This window comes from Lucilia sericata, unplaced genomic scaffold, assembly GCF_015586225.1.
Source record: "Lucilia sericata isolate MDLA Ls3-8-SP2 unplaced genomic scaffold, ASM1558622v1 Contig000077F_arrow, whole genome shotgun sequence".
Taxonomy (NCBI): domain Eukaryota; kingdom Metazoa; phylum Arthropoda; class Insecta; order Diptera; family Calliphoridae; genus Lucilia; species Lucilia sericata.
The window spans coordinates 670,370-687,365 of record NW_023994110.1 but is presented as its reverse complement, the minus strand read 5'-3'; the positions used below and the strand labels follow the sequence as shown (position 1 = coordinate 687,365).

The 16,996-nt window shown below is 33.9% G+C and overlaps 1 protein-coding gene across 1 annotated transcript in view; it reads right to left on the bottom strand.

Annotated features, from left to right (window-relative positions):
• The window catches only part of LOC119616524 (solute carrier organic anion transporter family member 4A1), a 33,308-nt gene extending 17,799 nt beyond the window's left edge, over nt 1–15,509 (bottom strand). The window contains exon 1 of the mRNA XM_037972926.1: nt 15,093–15,509. Within this exon, the coding sequence (XP_037828854.1) occupies nt 15,093–15,279 (187 nt within the window). The 5' untranslated portion in view covers nt 15,280–15,509. The remainder of the gene's footprint in view (nt 1–15,092) is intronic.
• Between the last annotated feature and the right edge of the window lie 1,487 nt (nt 15,510–16,996).

Genomic DNA, 16,996 nt, shown 5'->3' with positions numbered 1-16,996 from the left:
GCCTTTACCTTAACTTCTTATTTGAATGTTGAATACCAAATTGGTTTTACAACTTTTATATTATATTTTTCTTACTAATTATAATTTTTTAATTGATTCTTTGATTCAACAATAAAATTACTTCAATACAAAACGCGTCTTATCGCTTTCATACCACACTTCTACCAAAGTACTTAAATTGAAGTTTTGCAATTTACAATAAATCAACTTGGAATAACACTACTCATAAGACAAAAGGAGTTAATAACATTTAAATTGTTTTTGTTTATAGATAATTATATAATTTTTCATGAAATGACACGTTTTCTATGCTTTAATTAGTTGTTCACCTGTAAAGTCTTAAAATAGAATTGACATTGAATCACGGATGCTCTTCAAGGATACTCTAAGGTTACTTTACAGATTCTTTTGATTCAGAAATTGCAAAAAGTTAACCTTTTATTTATACTTTGGGTTTGGTTAGGTTGAAATACCCCAAAGAAATACCCCTATTTCTTATATAAATAGTTATATCTATGAAGGAAATAACCGATGTTCAGAAACTCAGTTTTCTGTTTCAGTTTCGTGAGGAAGGTTATATCTGGAATAATATCGCTGTGAAGATATTTGGACTAAATTCGACGAAAGCCTGGCAATGCCAAAGAAGCTGCTCCAGAGTTTCACTGTCCTCTTCATATGCTCTACATTCCTATATTTGTACCTGTAATCCTGTGTATCCTCTTAGAATACGTACCATCATATTAACCTTCTCATGCTATTCTCCTTAAAGTTAGCCCATAATATCTTTGTGGTTCTACCCACCATTTTATTATTACAAGTCGCTTTATGGGAATCTCTCGCCCATATTTTCCATTCAGTCCTCGTTTCTAAAAACGGGTTTGCGGTCGTCATCGAGTTCCTTTCCCTTTAAACCAAATACATTTGCTCTTTCATTGTCGATTATATCCAAGTGGTCTGGTACCCATATGATGCGAAAATTACCTCTGGGAGAGTATTTGACTAAAGCTTTCTTACAGCTCAATACCGTTTTTGATTTAACCTTATCACCTGATATAACCCTAATTGCCATCTGGCTGTCAACAAATACATATGTATATTGGTGCCATATTTAATCTTATCTAATTCTGCCTGGAAGTCATTGATGTGATTAGGTATAGGTTAGTATATTTCTGTTTCTGGGTCTTCAATATGGAACTCTAGGCACGTTCTGTCATCCAGTTTAGAGTCAACCGTGTAGCAACGGATTCCTATTTAGGGAAATTTGTTCTAATGTTTCGCTTGACCATGATATTCTATCTGACTGTTTAGGTTAGGTTACGTGGATTGCTCGCTAGTAAGCGAGTTCACTCGGAGGCCTTGTGGAATTGCCATTCCTTAATATTGAGAGAATGGTTTCCCTCCCTAATTTCGTTGACTACTTGGTTCGTTCGGTGTCCGTGAAAATCAGCCGGTGCTTCTAATAAAACCGATCATGTTTACTAGTGACGCATCTATGAGACAGTCCAGATCATGGAAAAGAGCTCTACCAAAATAGAGTAGTCTGTGCTCTTGCAAGGCTAGACAGTCACATAGAAGGTATTGTACCGATTCCACTTCTTCTTCGTTCAAGCAGCTTCTACAGTAACTATAACGTGGGTAGCCCATACATTCCTACATATGTCGAATCATACAGTGTCCAGTAATTATACTAGTTATAATCCTAATCCAGTTCTTACTAATATACAAGAAAGTCCTATCTGTTGTCTGAGTGGGCCAGAGCAGTCTCGATATTCTACAAGTTGTGAGATTTGACCACCTGAGTTTCGTCTCACTCAAAGCCCATTCATCTATTAATTTTGTCAGGGGAGTGTAAATATCCTTTTGCGCAAGGGTTAAGTCTAGGGACGACCCTTTGGTTGCGCATTCATCAAATATTTAATTTTCCCTGACGCCCTTATGTCCTGGAACCCATATCAACTCAACGTGATGTTGTGTCAGTTGTGCCAATGATTGAATACAATTGAGAAGACATTTCGACTTAATAACATTGGAGTTAAGAGCCTTGATTGATGCAAGGTTGTCCAAGTATATATGTATAGTCGAGATTTAGTTTCCGGATTCTTCTCACGGCTCTCTGCCTGAAGGACCGTGCAGGTGTCAGGTAGTCGAAGAGACAGTAGAAGATTTAGTTAACCGAGAAGTTTCCGATCCCGTGCCCCTTTCTGTCTTTGAGCCATCAGTATAGATTGAGATTCCCTTAAGACAGTGTTCGCGGCCCAATCATCGCTAGTCGGTATTCTGGTCTTGAAGAAGCTATTAAAATTCAGTGTAGATAGAATGTAGTCTGTTTCCTGCCTCATGATTGGCCTGCCAATCTTTTGTAGGATGGTGCCATGACCAATGCGGTCGTGCTTCAGTCCGTTCGACTGTTTAAGTCGTAGAACAGATTTAGCAGAAATGCATTTGATATATGTATCAAGGAGAGTTATATTTAGCATCGTCTCTAGACTAGCCTAAGGGGTGGAGCTCAAACAGCCAGTGATTGCAAGACATGCTAATCTCTGAGTGTTTTAGTTTCCGACATGTTTTGTGTCTGGTATGCGATCAATGCTTGTGTATAGCCTTCCAACCATTTTGTCAGTTCGCGTAAAGTCAAGAGCCGCATTACACTGAACTCCCTATAGTAGTTTGATATTAAACTTTTTATCCGAAGAAGTCCACCAGATTATTGAAGCATAAGTTAGAATTGGTCTAATCACTCTTTTATAAAGCAATGGTTCTCCTACATATCGCCAAGCACCGTTGTGCCTTGTTAAACCATTACTTCATTTAAATTTACGGTAAAATATTAGACCTTAATACTTAACTCTGTCGGCCACCGAAATCTTCTTGTCTTCGTTTTTCTTGTAAAAAGTCAAATTTCAGTCTTATCCGGATTAATATTGAACCTTTCGGTTGAGCCCAGCATAAAGCTGTATACAGGACCACTTCAGTCCTTTTACATAAAACATTTAGATCTCCTCTCCTTATTATGTCTGCAGACAATTCAAACTGTTAATTCTCGGTTAGAGTCCTTAGGAGGCTATTAGACGTATTCACACAGAGTAAAGAGGAAAAATGCTACCATTTTAGTTATAGTTATCATACATTACGCAGCTTATCCTCTGTTCCATAGCATGTGTTTGATTCAGTTACTGAAAATCATCATGAAACTAGTCCATGAATTGGATAAAAATCTTTAAAGTCAATGCATACTTCCAATGTACACAGTTGGTTTTCCAACGAATCGTCTATATAGTGGACAATATCTTCTGTTTACATAAACATGCTGTATACATGATGACCTACAAAACCTTATTATGAAATCCCAAAGTCTTATAAGCCGATAAGACTCACGCCTTTCCAACTTATACCTTGGAATAGAGAGTCGACTGCATGTTTAAAAGCATAATATCAGACAAAGATATTATGCTTTTAACCATGCAGTCGACTATCTGTTCCAAGGTTTAAGTTGGAAGGGCGTGAGACTTATCGGTCGATAAGACTTTGGGGTTGCATAATAAGGTTTTGCAGGTTTGAGAATAAATATTATCTATTGATGAATATCTGTGACTAATAAGCCGAAACCAATACCGCCTCCATCTGCAAAACTGCCGAGGACATACTAACTGGTTATGCGTCCTTATATGATGAAAAACATTCGAGTGCCAATTATAATAAGTATGTATATCTATGACACTTTTACTAAAAAAATTTAGATGTTTTTGGAGTTTTTTTCAAAGATGTATTTAGGACCTTCAAAGGCTTCTTATTAAAAATTCTAGCAGATCGCAATATATAACTTTTAACATAGATTTAATACTGTGTTGATTTAATTAAATATGATAGTAGTTGCTGATTCCCTCTTTTTCTTTATCAGCGTTTATTCCAACATTATTTGGGTGCCAAATTATAATTTATGTATGTACGTAACTAAATACTATTAAACATTTAACAATGTATTTGAAATAATCCTCTTTTATTTATGAAATTCATACCCTCAGACATACTTACTTAAATACTTCATAAAAATGAACATTTCGTATAATCATTCAGTTCAACCCATGTATACATATAATACATAGATAAATATGAATATTTTTGTGGTTGATATTTCAATAAGTATTCAAATTTACTAGTTCTAATGAAAGAATAACCACAGATAAATTTCAAAACAATTCAGGATTGAAAACAAAAATAAAACACCCATACATAAAAACTCATATCATCAACAAGCAATAAATGAAGGAGTTTATTTTTTTGAATTTTGAATGCAGCCGTTACAGATTACGTGCACATGACTCACGTAGAGTTTGAAAACACTTTAATACAAAGCCAACGGTCAGTGTAACCAATTATTAAACAGGCTGACAAAGCAACAGACCACCAGCTAGACGGTGAGTTTATAAGTCATGGCGATTTTTTGTTATTTTAGTTTTGGCTGATATTGTGGTAGGCAGAATAAATAAATATTTAACAAACAAATATCTGTTGCATGTTGCAGCAGCAACACTTGACAATTTAAATAAAACACACAATAATGTTTTATTACAACAACTTAAAAATTCGTGAGATTGTCGTGTGTATTTTTGGCTATAAAATGATGACACAGCTTTTCAATACTTGTTTGTAATAATCAAATATTATGAAAATATTACCTTATTTTCATTCTTCCTACCACGCGCCCCATTATATCGGTGACAATAAATCTTTTTGTAAACGCTTTCATTACAGCTGCGCTAGCTCGCTGATGCTTCATGGCACGTGACCAAAAATATTAATCAGCCAACGTGAAATTTGCATGAATTATGGGAATAATACGAGAGATCTATGTAGTAACTACCGAAATACGAATAAACAATAACAAAGAGAAAAAAAACATGCAAATAAACTTTAGAGTATGCTACTTACACCAATGTGTGGCACAATAGAGTAGTACAAGATGTAATGAAAAAAATTACAAATTAATAGAGATTTTTGTCGGGAATTCAAAAATTCTTTCAAAATCAAATCTTATGTGACGATTATCTTACAAAATAGGACAACGTTTTCAGTCCTATCCCCAATGAAGTTTTTAAGGTAGAATCTGAACAGGTTTATAATAAAATTCAGCTTCCCGATATCCAATCTAGGATAGAACTTTCTAGATTCTAAACAAGGTGGATCATTTAACATTCGATTTAAATTTGCCTATATCGCAAGTTATAGGAAAAACTTCTGCTGGAAGTTAATTCCACATACGTACAGTATAGAACTTTTAACCTGTTATACATTGTGCGATCCACTGAAAAATCGAACACAAATGGGTGTGTCTTTAAAAGAGGCGTGCGTATAATCCTGCTTGTATCGGGAACAAGATTCCTTATTTCAGGGGAACACATTCCTTTGTAGTATCGATAAAACGGTGAAACACATTTCATATTGTGACAATGCTCCATATAATCAATAGAGTCACCGTTAATTAAGCGCCTTTGCCCTCTCGTTTACCCAGTCGAATACTCCCAAAAAGACTTTGAAGCATCGGCCTGCATATGAGAGTTGTATTCCATCAAATGGATTGAAGTATTTCATGCACCGTTTTAGATAAAGTGAGGCACTAGAAAAATGTTTTCAGTCCAATGGTTATCATACTCTATTATCATGCCCACAACATCAAGGCCCTCTTATTCCTTAATATTTACACCACCCATAAACATATACTTGAAGCAAAATGATATGGCGTTCGTCTGTGAGTTAAGACACAACATTGAGTTTACAGGCATAGAAGTCGACTCTATTCACACGTCTTCATACAGAGGCTGTTATTAGGTCTTGGTTAAGCTAGCCATTCATGTTTTTCCTCATTTCCTCAACCTCCAAAAGGCTTGACATATAATTCAATAAATAGGAATGACAAATGCTGCTGTCATCTGCAAAAGAATAGATAGAGTTGGAAGTCTGATAGTCATAGAAGGTCGTTTAGAAATATAAGAAATAGTGTAGGACAAAGAACAGAGCCTTGACTCGTTTAAAATCCCATCTATAATAATTCGTATAGACCGATCACTAATAATGCACGATATAAATGAAGAGAAGTAATTACCGACTCCAAAAGCAATTAGTTTTGATAAGAGTACACCATACCACACCCTTTGGAACGCCTTGGAGATATCTAGAGCCACTACTTTACTTTTACCGAAATAGTGAATGGAACAGCAAATTTTTTCTATAGGAAGCCAAGTAGGTCCCCCGAGAATGACCTCTACTGAAGGTCGTTAAGTAAAGTTTTGTAGTCTAAATATTTAACAAGAAGTTAGTTTACCATACTTTCCATAACATGTTTTCGATAGGAAGCCTAGTAGGTTTCCTGTAGAATGACCTCTACTGAAGGTCGTTAAGTAAAGTTTTGGACTCTAAATAAGAAGGTAGTTTATCATACTTTCCATAATGTTGGAAATCGTTGAACAAATCGCTATTGGGCGGTCATTTTCAGGGTTGTTAGCCTCTTAAAAGATTAGCTAATGGACAAGCTAGAGTCGAAGAACACGGCTTCAACACCAGCGCTGGAATGTCATCTAGTTTCCCTAAAACCCTTTCAACTGAAGGAGTTCGAAGGAATATTTTCGGCATAGTTCCCGATAATCTTTCCAGCTCGAGAAAACGAGAGTTGCTTGCGAATAGCTTTATCAATCAAGTTGGTGAATATTTGACTATACATTGAAAGAAATTATTTGAAACAATTAAAAAATGTATATTTTGAACCGGTCTATTGACACATTCCCTAACAATAAGCACACATACACATTCAAAAACTATAATACAAGCGAACAGTTGGTCAATTTATGTGCGTTTGTTTGGTGCAACTCAATCGGATATTAAATAAATAAAAAATAACAAAAACAATTACGGAAATCACATAATTGGCAAATACCGACATAATGACACCGTATTTTTTAAAACTTGATATATGAAAAATCATGTAAAGAGTTTATAAAAGGTTTACTGGACTTAGGTTTCCTATGACAACGATCTGATTTTATTCGATTGATATCGGAAAAACCTTAATCTTGGTGACTTACTGAGTCAATCCTGCATGGCATTTAAATAGTTCTCTAAAAATTTTAAATGTCACTTTCCTGGTAAGATTCCCAATTGTAATCTTACAATATTCACAATTTCATGTCAACTGTATAGAAAGTGCTTTAACATATGATTGGGGGTAAAATAAATGAGATGTATGTGAACTGTAGCATCTCTGAATGGACTTAATTAATTAAATTTATGTTGCATTTCTGGCTATAAGATTCAGAAAACGAACGGGATATTGACTCATTTATATTGCACCAGAACTTTTGCAGATATCATCGTCAATATACAACCATATTTTGACTCAAAGAGATAAAGTGTTATGTCACGTTGTTAAAGGAAAAACCTTAAAAGTTTAAATCGTTCGATAACTGGGTTAGAATACTAACGAGGATACTATTATCTGTCCTGCATAAGCTACAAGGACAGTTTGAAATCATTAAACTGTCCTTGTAGCTTATATAGGACATACTTTTTTAGCATTTAACGCATTCTCTGGTATCCGAAGATCCATAAAAAACCAAAATACCGAATTGTTATAGTAGGGACGGTCATTCATTTAATCATTCTAAATCCATTCACACAATTTTCTGTGTGTATGTGTGTTACTACTAAAACAGTTATGTATGAGAAAAATATAAATATAAAAATATTTATAAACAAATAATTTTGTTTGGCCTGTACAAAATTTTAATGTTTTCAACAATTCTGGCATATTGAAATAATCTCCATTTAAACATTCATCCAAATAGCCACGAACCAGCAAGCCAGCCAACCAAACAACCATTATATTTATTCCATTCTATTCATCCTGAAAAACACAACAAACAGTCATAAAGTATCCTGTCATACCATTTAATACATCCGTGTATGTAGTATGTTGTTGTTGTTGCTATATTAGCAGTATAATTTGCAGCATTTTGTACTTGGAATTTAATCTATCCCTAAACCTAAACATTAATTTTTTTCAACTTTTTTCTTTTTTTTTTTGAAATTTGTTTCTATTCATTTAATTCATGTTTTCCATATGAGGTCAACATTAATAAAAATGTGCTTTCAATGGATAAACGGGAGCACCATCAGTTTACAACCACTCAGGTTAATTTTAGGGATGCTATTTTGTAGAAAAATGTAAAAATATACATACATCTATATTTTAATGGTTTATTTGCACCAAATATGTGTCATGTTTGATTTGAAATATGTAACGGTTTTTCTAAAGATACTCACTCTACCTATTACTACTCCACTTTCTTTATTGCAAAGAAAGAAGCTAAATAAATAATTGTGGATTAAAGAGATAAAATACAGATAATTGTGATATACTTGTTCATTAGATTAGGTTACATGAGTAGCTCGCGATTTATCGAAAGCTCTCGGAAACCACGTTGGTTCGAAGCAACCTCACCCAATGACCTATAACTTTATATAGAAAGATGAAGCACCGAACAGAGTTAAGTTTAAGAGTTTTAATTGTCTCCACCAGTATAAATTTGTTTTTAAATGGTCTAAACCTAGTTATATAGTGATTATTTTACGGTCTTTACCATTTAAACACATAACCTCACTCTGAGTTGAATCGAAACCCCGCGAAGACAACGCATAGCTTGAAAACAGTTATACGAAGTGAATTCTGCAATAACTGTAAACTGGGTAGACCGCCCATACGATTCCTTAAGACTTTACAAATTCCTATCGATTGTCAAATTCCTTTTCCGCTAAAGCAGGGTCAGAGCATTTTCGATATTCTCCAAATGGTGATTGTGAACAACTAAAGTTTCAATTTTCTATATCCCATTTGTCGATCGCTTTCGATACAACTGCTATGGGAATCTGAATATCTCTTTGCGAAACAGTTTCATCTAAGATCGATCCGTTAATTAAGCATTTGTATATCATTTCCCCGAATGCCATTGTGTCCTATATCCAAATCAATTCAAGAATGTGTAGTCTAAATTGGAACTTAGAGGTAATATAATCCATATTACATTTTGGACTTTTAACGTTCCAGGCGAAAACCTTAAGAAATGCAAGACTGTTTACGTAGCAATTAATGGTCGATGTTTCGAGGTTTTGTTCTAGAATGGCCGCTTATGTACCAAACTCTTTCCAAGTGTTCAATCATCATTTTTAGTAAACTTTTTAGTAAACAGCTTCGCTTAGATTCAGCCGTACCAGATCGGCTGAAATTCAAATAGCACCTTTGTCATTTGACAAGTTCGTTCCTACGATGGCTTTGAGTCCGAAATTATACCAAGGAATTTTATATCCTTTGAAAACTCCATAACTTATCTAGTCGATGTCGATCTCACATTTGTTCAATCATAAGCCTTTACGAATTTCTATCGGTTGTCAAAGTCCTTTTCCCCTAAAGCAGAGCTAGAGCATTTTCAATATTCTCCAAGTGGTGATTGTGAACTACTAGAGTTTCAATTTTCTATATCCCATTTGTCGATCGCTTTCGATATCTCTGCTATGGGAATCTAAAAATCCTTTTGCGAAGCAGTTTCATCTAAGACCGATCCGTTAATAGGGAATTTGTTAACAATATCATTTCCCGCCTAAGTTGGAATTTGGAGGTATTACATTTGTTATTACATTTCGGCCTTTTAACGTTCCAGTCGAGTACCTTAAGAAAAGCAAGACTGTTTACGTAGAAGTTAACTGTCGATGTTTCGAGATGTTGTTCTAGAATGTCCGCTGTGTAAAATCTAATGATTATATCCCAAACTCTTTCCGGTATGCAGACACCTTTATCTCTACCTTCGCTTAGATTCAGAGCAGTACCAGATCGGCTGGAAGTTAATTACATCCTTTGATCATACAGTTGCGGTGTGATGATATTTATCGCAATTTCCCGAATAATTGTCCTTTTTTCGCCTTGTAGAAAAGTTTTCAACCATAGTTGTTGGATATTCCTTTGGATCTATCACTCTCTATATGAGACAGTCCCTCTAAGAATCTGAGAAATAAAACTCAAAAATATGTCAATATCTCGCTTGTGTGGCTTCAACAAGGCCAGTGAATTTGGCCCTATCAGTTCTTGTAGTATTTTATAGGCATGTTCATATAGATTAAGTTGTGTAGTAAAATATTTGATTGAAAATCCACCGCTTTCCTAACAGAAGAGCAGTAATTTGTCACTTTCTATTATTATCAATTTAATAAAATAAGTTCCAGCTTAGTTTGAACAATTAAATTACAGCACTTAATTAAAAGCTCATTTAATTATTACAATTGACCTTTCAACTATTTCAACACATTTAACTAAATTTAACTTTCCAGCCCCTCAAATTTGTGGTCAAACAAAATATGTATAAAAATCTTCATCGGATAAATAGGGGTATTTTAAGTGACGAAAAAATACAATTTTATTTAATGCACACACTTTTCTAATTTAAATTTAAAAAAAGTGAAGGAACGATGAACACACCTACACATTCAATTAAATTGAATTCATTAATTCGACTTAAAGAGCAGCAGATTTACAACAATAAAAGAAAACACCATTTGATCAGAAGAAAAAATTTAATCTATAGCGTTTGTTTATGAGTAAGGAGGGCTTGGCAGTATAAGAATTAATTAAAAAATCTTATTTTTTGGATTTTATAAATATATTAAATAAAAATAACTGTATTTAGTATCTATAACTTATTTACACTTTTATAATTATTACCAGAGTAATAGGGCTTATAAAACAATGTCATAATTTTTGCAATTTCTCCAAATTCAAACCTCTAGTAGACCTTTTATAAATACATACATATGTTGCATTTTTTTATATAGTCCAGTATAATCAGGACAAAAAAAATCAGGACGTTAAAAAACATTGACATAGAACTTCGTCATGGTGTTCTGAATGAGAGTTTGTCCCGTATGCATCAAATGAGATATTGGATACAAAATTAAAAAAAGGTTTTTAATTAACATAAAGATTGTTTTTCAAACTTTAACTGTTTTTCTGACTTTTCACCAATGGACATGTTACCTTGATGAAAGACCCAATCTTGGTATTATTGCGTTCCGGGGAATAAGAAAAGTCTGCTAGGTCTTTAAACTGGTGATGATCAAATGTATCCTCGTCCTTTCTTTAGAATGATTTGACATGAGCTCGAACCAAAGAACCACATAATCTGGTAGCCGGCAAGCAGGAGGGTCCCTTCGGACTGCACATGATGGCTGTAATTTAAATCCAAATTCGCGGGATGCGAATGCCGGTTACAAAACTGGTGCACGGTAAAGTCTATAATTCGGGATAAGTTCGGAGCTATTGTCTAAGTCTACTGATAAACCACAGAGGAGTGACTGTACGATTAAGCGTTTGAAATGTGTTGGTGTTAAATGGAAGTGATACGGGATGGATATAGGCCATACGAAACATACCCACCCGTATACTTAGAATGAGTTTGACGCTACGAGTGTGTTGATTGAATGAGAAGTGTGTTAGGCTGAATGGTGATGGTTGAAAAGTATCTCTGTTCTCTGTGAGTCCTCTGCTTATTTGATGGATTCGTGTTTCTAACGAGTGGTCTAACGAATACGTCTCTAGTTGCTGTTGCCAACTCAACAGAGGCCATACCATATGCGTGGTTGTAAACGGAAGAGATACTCAGAGATTAGATAGCTCGAGTACTTGAGCAAAGTGCTTATACATGGACCTGCAGAACCATGTACAAAAATTGGCACCGGTCGTCTAGTTAGCTCACCCAGTGGTTGAATAAAATAAAAATAAAAAAAATAAAAATAAGGCCAACACGACATGTGTTCACCTAAAGCACTTCGACATCTTGTTCTTTGAATACAATCTCCTGATATTAACCGTTGAGAATGTATTTATAGCCGTATGATCAACACACATTCATAATTTGAAATTGACCACTCATTACATTATATTTCAAACCAACTAAGTACCGTTAGGTTGGTTGGCAGGTCGTCCTCTCGATGTCTTCACTGGGGACACACTTAGGCCTACTACCGTTTTAAAGAAAATTCAATTTTATTAACAAAATCTATATTTTACACATTCATTTCGTTAATCGTGTTATCAGCCATCTTAGTGATGTCAGTTGGCAGTCTCGGATCTTCAATTTATAGTTTTTATAGTTGTCTAAATATTTTAAAATACCCCAGGAATATTAGTTGAAAAAGTTGGGCAAACTGGGGAATTTTAGATAGCTAAATAACAGAGCTTCGTATCTTAAACTTAACTAAGGGACTAAAAGTCACCATTAGTCCCATGTACTCTAAGCGAGATATTGGGGGTCAAATAAAATCTACTAGATTTAAATGTAGTGTAAATAGGGTATAAGAGAAAAATTAAACATTTATCGCGATGTGGTTTTAAAATATTTCTAGCGATATAATGACATCAAAGAAATATATTTTAGAAAACATATTTAGAGTGAGTTCGGTGAAACAAGGGTTAATGCGAAAATTTGAAAACATATTAGAAGTGAGTTCGGTGAAACGAGGTTTAATGAGAATATTTGAAAATATATTTGAGGTGAGTTCGGTGAAACAAGAGTTAATGCGAAAATTTGAATATTTCAAAAACTCGACGCGATAGAAAGAAATGAAGAAGAAGACCAAGAAGAGTTCTAATATATTTTGTGTTATATTTTTATTCTGACAGGATCAAAAGATGTCAAGAATTCGCCTTCAAGAATTCCTCTTCAAAATTCAAAGGATAAAAATTTCAATTTCATGTCAATGACATCATTTGACATCTTTTTATCTTGAAAGTAGAAAATAAAAACAAGTTAGAGTGCTTTATTCGGCTATTCCGAATCTTAAATACCCTCCACCTGTAACCTTTTTGAAACCCATCTAAATAGTTTCAGAGTTTTAATAAATTGTATTAGAAGTTGCTTTATACACCTATGGAGCTAACTTTGATCAAGTATATAATTAGTTTATGGACCTGTTATGGAAGGTATGGCCAATCCGAATAAAATTTCGCAGAATAATTTATTGATACACAAAATATACTATATCGGATTTTGTATGTTAATGAAATATATGGGGTAAAGTGACTTAAGGAAATGGATCTTATATGAGAGCTTTTATGGACTTATACAAATATTTTTCAGAAAGAGTTAGCGATATCTCTTTTTGTCAATGAAATATGTGTGGCTAAGTAATATTTTTGGAAGTGGACCGTATATCGGAGACCAGACAAATTATGGGCCCATCCAGAAACAATTTAGGAGTGATTTGTATATATCAAAAACTTATTTATGAGGAGTTTTAGTCCTTTATCTTTATTTATCAATGAAGTATGCGATTTTTGGAAGCGGAGCGGAAATTTATACCGATATCTTCATTCAGTAATGAAATATATCCATTTACGTGCTTTTAAGTGGTTTTCGAAACTGGACCTTATATGGGAGCTGTGACCAAATATCAACCGATCCGGAAAAAATTTCGCAGGATCTTTTATATGTACTTTAAACACTTTCATAATGAATTTTATACCGATATCTTCATTTAGTAATGAAATATGTGCGTTTACGTCGTTATCGGCAATAGGTCTTATATGGGAGCTATGCCCAATTATGTGGGCCGATCCGAAAAATATTTTCCAGAGTGATTATGTATGCACAGAACATATTTATATCGAATATTTTTCCAAGTGATTTTCGGAAGTGGAACTAATATGGGAGCTATGCCCTATTATGCACCAATCCGAAAAATATTTTGCAAAGAGATATATGTATATACAAAATATATTTATGTCGAATATTATTCCAATATCTTTATTTCTTAATTAGTTTTATCATTTTAGTGATTTTCGGAAGTGGACATTAATATGAATTCTGTTCATATTATATACATATGTGCAAAATTTCGCGGTGATACCGATATTTTTTGACGAAGCTATTATGATAAACCCATTTTCGAGAATATAGACCTTTGTATGGGGGCTATGGAAAATTTTGGACCGATTGTTTTGAGTTTGAACATAATAGATCCCTGGGCAAAATGAATAACGTGTGATAGAATTTATTGAATAATCATAAGTAGTTTCTGAGAAAACTACTCGTGAATTAGGAAAAAACTTCATTTTTTTTCGAGGTAGTCTGAAATTTTTACTAATAACTTTTTACGTTGTGAACCGCTAATTTTCAATACCAAACTGCTCAGGTCAATAATGAATATTTTCGGAGAACTTGGTTGATTTTCTTTGCTTAGTTTTAACGTGAGCGTGTTTTACACAGACAGACGGACGGACGGACATAGCTAAATTGACACAGAATTTAATAAGGACCCGAAATATATATACTTTGTTGGGTCTCAGATGAATATTTCTTGGTGTTACAAACGGAATGACAAACTTATATATACCCTCTATCACCAAATGAAATGAAAAACTAAAAACACAGGTTTTTTCCAATAAATTTATAGTTTCCGACGTATATTATCCGGTTCATGTCTAACGATTTTTTTTCTCCTTTTGTCGGATGGTAATAATACACTATGATCGGTAAAATTTTTTTCTGTAAACCTTTTTTTGTAAAAAGTACGCGATATCACAAATGTGCTTTTTAAGGTAATTGCACTCTTTACAACTTGGTTCTAATGTGTGTAACACACCAATTGTCTCCAAATTGTTTTCTTCTATACGAACATAAATCATTCCACCAAATCAGATTTTTACTTAAAATTTACTTAAATAAGACAGAGATAAGATAAAATTCGATATAAGTACTTATTTAATTCAAATTGTTAGACGTTTTATATCGTTGTTTTCAAAAAGTCATTATCACCCGATTAATTTTTTTCAACAAACACCCATTTTCACCACCTCCAGTTATCGTTTAACTGGTAGTTATTCTTTCAGTTAAGGCAATTTTTGTATGAGAACTGTAAAGTTAAATTATAACTGAACTTGGAGAAAATGGGGGTTAGTCTCTTATTTTCGAATTTTAAACATTATTTCTAAGTTTTTCCTTATCAGAATACTAAGTTTCGCAAATGAGTGATTGTATGTACTTCAAATCAATTTTTACCTTGCATTGCTCCTCCCCAACACAACCAAAATAGAGCCCATTTTGCCGTGCAAAATCGTTGTAAATATTTCGGCTTAAAACGAGCCCAACCGAAACTTTGAGTATCTATAAATGCATCCGTTGACGAGGAACTGCGATCTACTGTTGATGGAGTTTCAACTGGATTTGAACCATTATTATTATCCATTGTTGCCAAAATTCTAAAATTTTCTCACAATTTAAAATGTTATTTGTTTATGCACATAAATCACACAATTTTATAAATTCTTTATAACATTCTTTATTTTTTATTTTTCTTTTTGCTCTTTAAATTTGTTATATTAAAAATAATTTCAAACGTTACTAGAAAAGCACAATTGTTTCCGTTACAATTTAAATATCCTGTTCAACAAACGTTCTAACGGTATTTCAACTATGACAAACAACTTTACTAAACGGCGCGATAAACAGAACTAAACGATGTTTTCAAAAATTAATTCCATTAAAGTTCCGTGTCGGATGCACATGAAAACAACATCGGCGCACACGACACCCAAACATTATGAGGATTTGAATGTATGCTAACTCACAATCAAACAATTTCATCCACAAACTGTAACAGAAACTGCTGCTACTACTTACTGTTGGCTGTAGGAAAAGATCTTTACATTTAATATTGTAGTCGTCGTTATTATTTTCGGGAAACAAACATGGTACACAAGAGTGTATCTTAATTAAAACCAAAATATTGCAGACCTCCAATCCAAATGCCATAAGAGGGTTGTGGGTTCTGTTAAATTGTTGGCTCTGTTAAAGTGTACAGAAGTCGACATCAAGTAAACACCCCCACACAACTGTTTAAATAACTTAACACTATGTGTGGGTGGTTAGTTGGCGGTCTGGTCTTTTGGCGCGCATTTACTTTCAATTAGTTACTTTTACATGAAATTTCTTTTTATTTTAAGGGAGAAGGGGAGAGAATTAGTGTGTGTTCGATGACAGTGTTAAGGAATCAAAACAAAATGCTAACAACACATTTCATAACATAACATCATAATACTCGAAAGTAAGTAAGTACGAGTATAAGTTGGAATTTGCCGGTATTTGTTTTTATTCCTTTTTCTGCTGACAGAGCGAATGTGAATGAGTTTATCTTACGCATGCATTCATGACATCAACATCGTCATCATCGCACTTTATTGTCTTTATGACGACAAGGTTTAAATTCATCCATTCATTGATATCCACAGCAATTACACGGGGAAAAACGTTATTTAATTATTGCGTTCAAATAAAAAATAGAATTCTTAAATGTTTTGTAAACAAATAACCTGAAATATGATATCTTGCATAAGGGTTTAAAGTGATTTCCAGATGGTATATGGTGCTTGGGTTAATTACGAAGCTAGGCCGGCCTATTACCCAGAAGATTATTAATTGTTTCTTCATTCTTATTTTGAAAACTTCTACAGAAATCATTATGGAGAAGACCCGTAAGCTTATCTATAATCTGCTTAGTCCTACTATAAATAATGTTTAATGGGAGTCCATGCGAGGACACAGGTCCCTAGCATGTGACCATTAGTCTTGAGGGTGATTATCGAATGTTTCACCATTTTATTTACAGACGCTCGACTTTCTTGGACTAGATTTGATGTGAATACACACCGATCAGAGATTTAACAGCAGCTTGAATTTTAGTCTAGATTCTGATACATAAGCCAAATTATCCCCCTTTCTATTCTTCATCATCTAGTAGGACAGTACAATCATCGTTCAGTCTAAATAGGATTTCAGTTCCAAATTTCTCAATGAAGATATCGCCACCAACTTTATTTGTCTTTATTCATCAGTATAAACATAAAAATCATCGATATTCAGATTCAGAGTAATGAAACGATGGCGAAACTTATATACGGATCCGG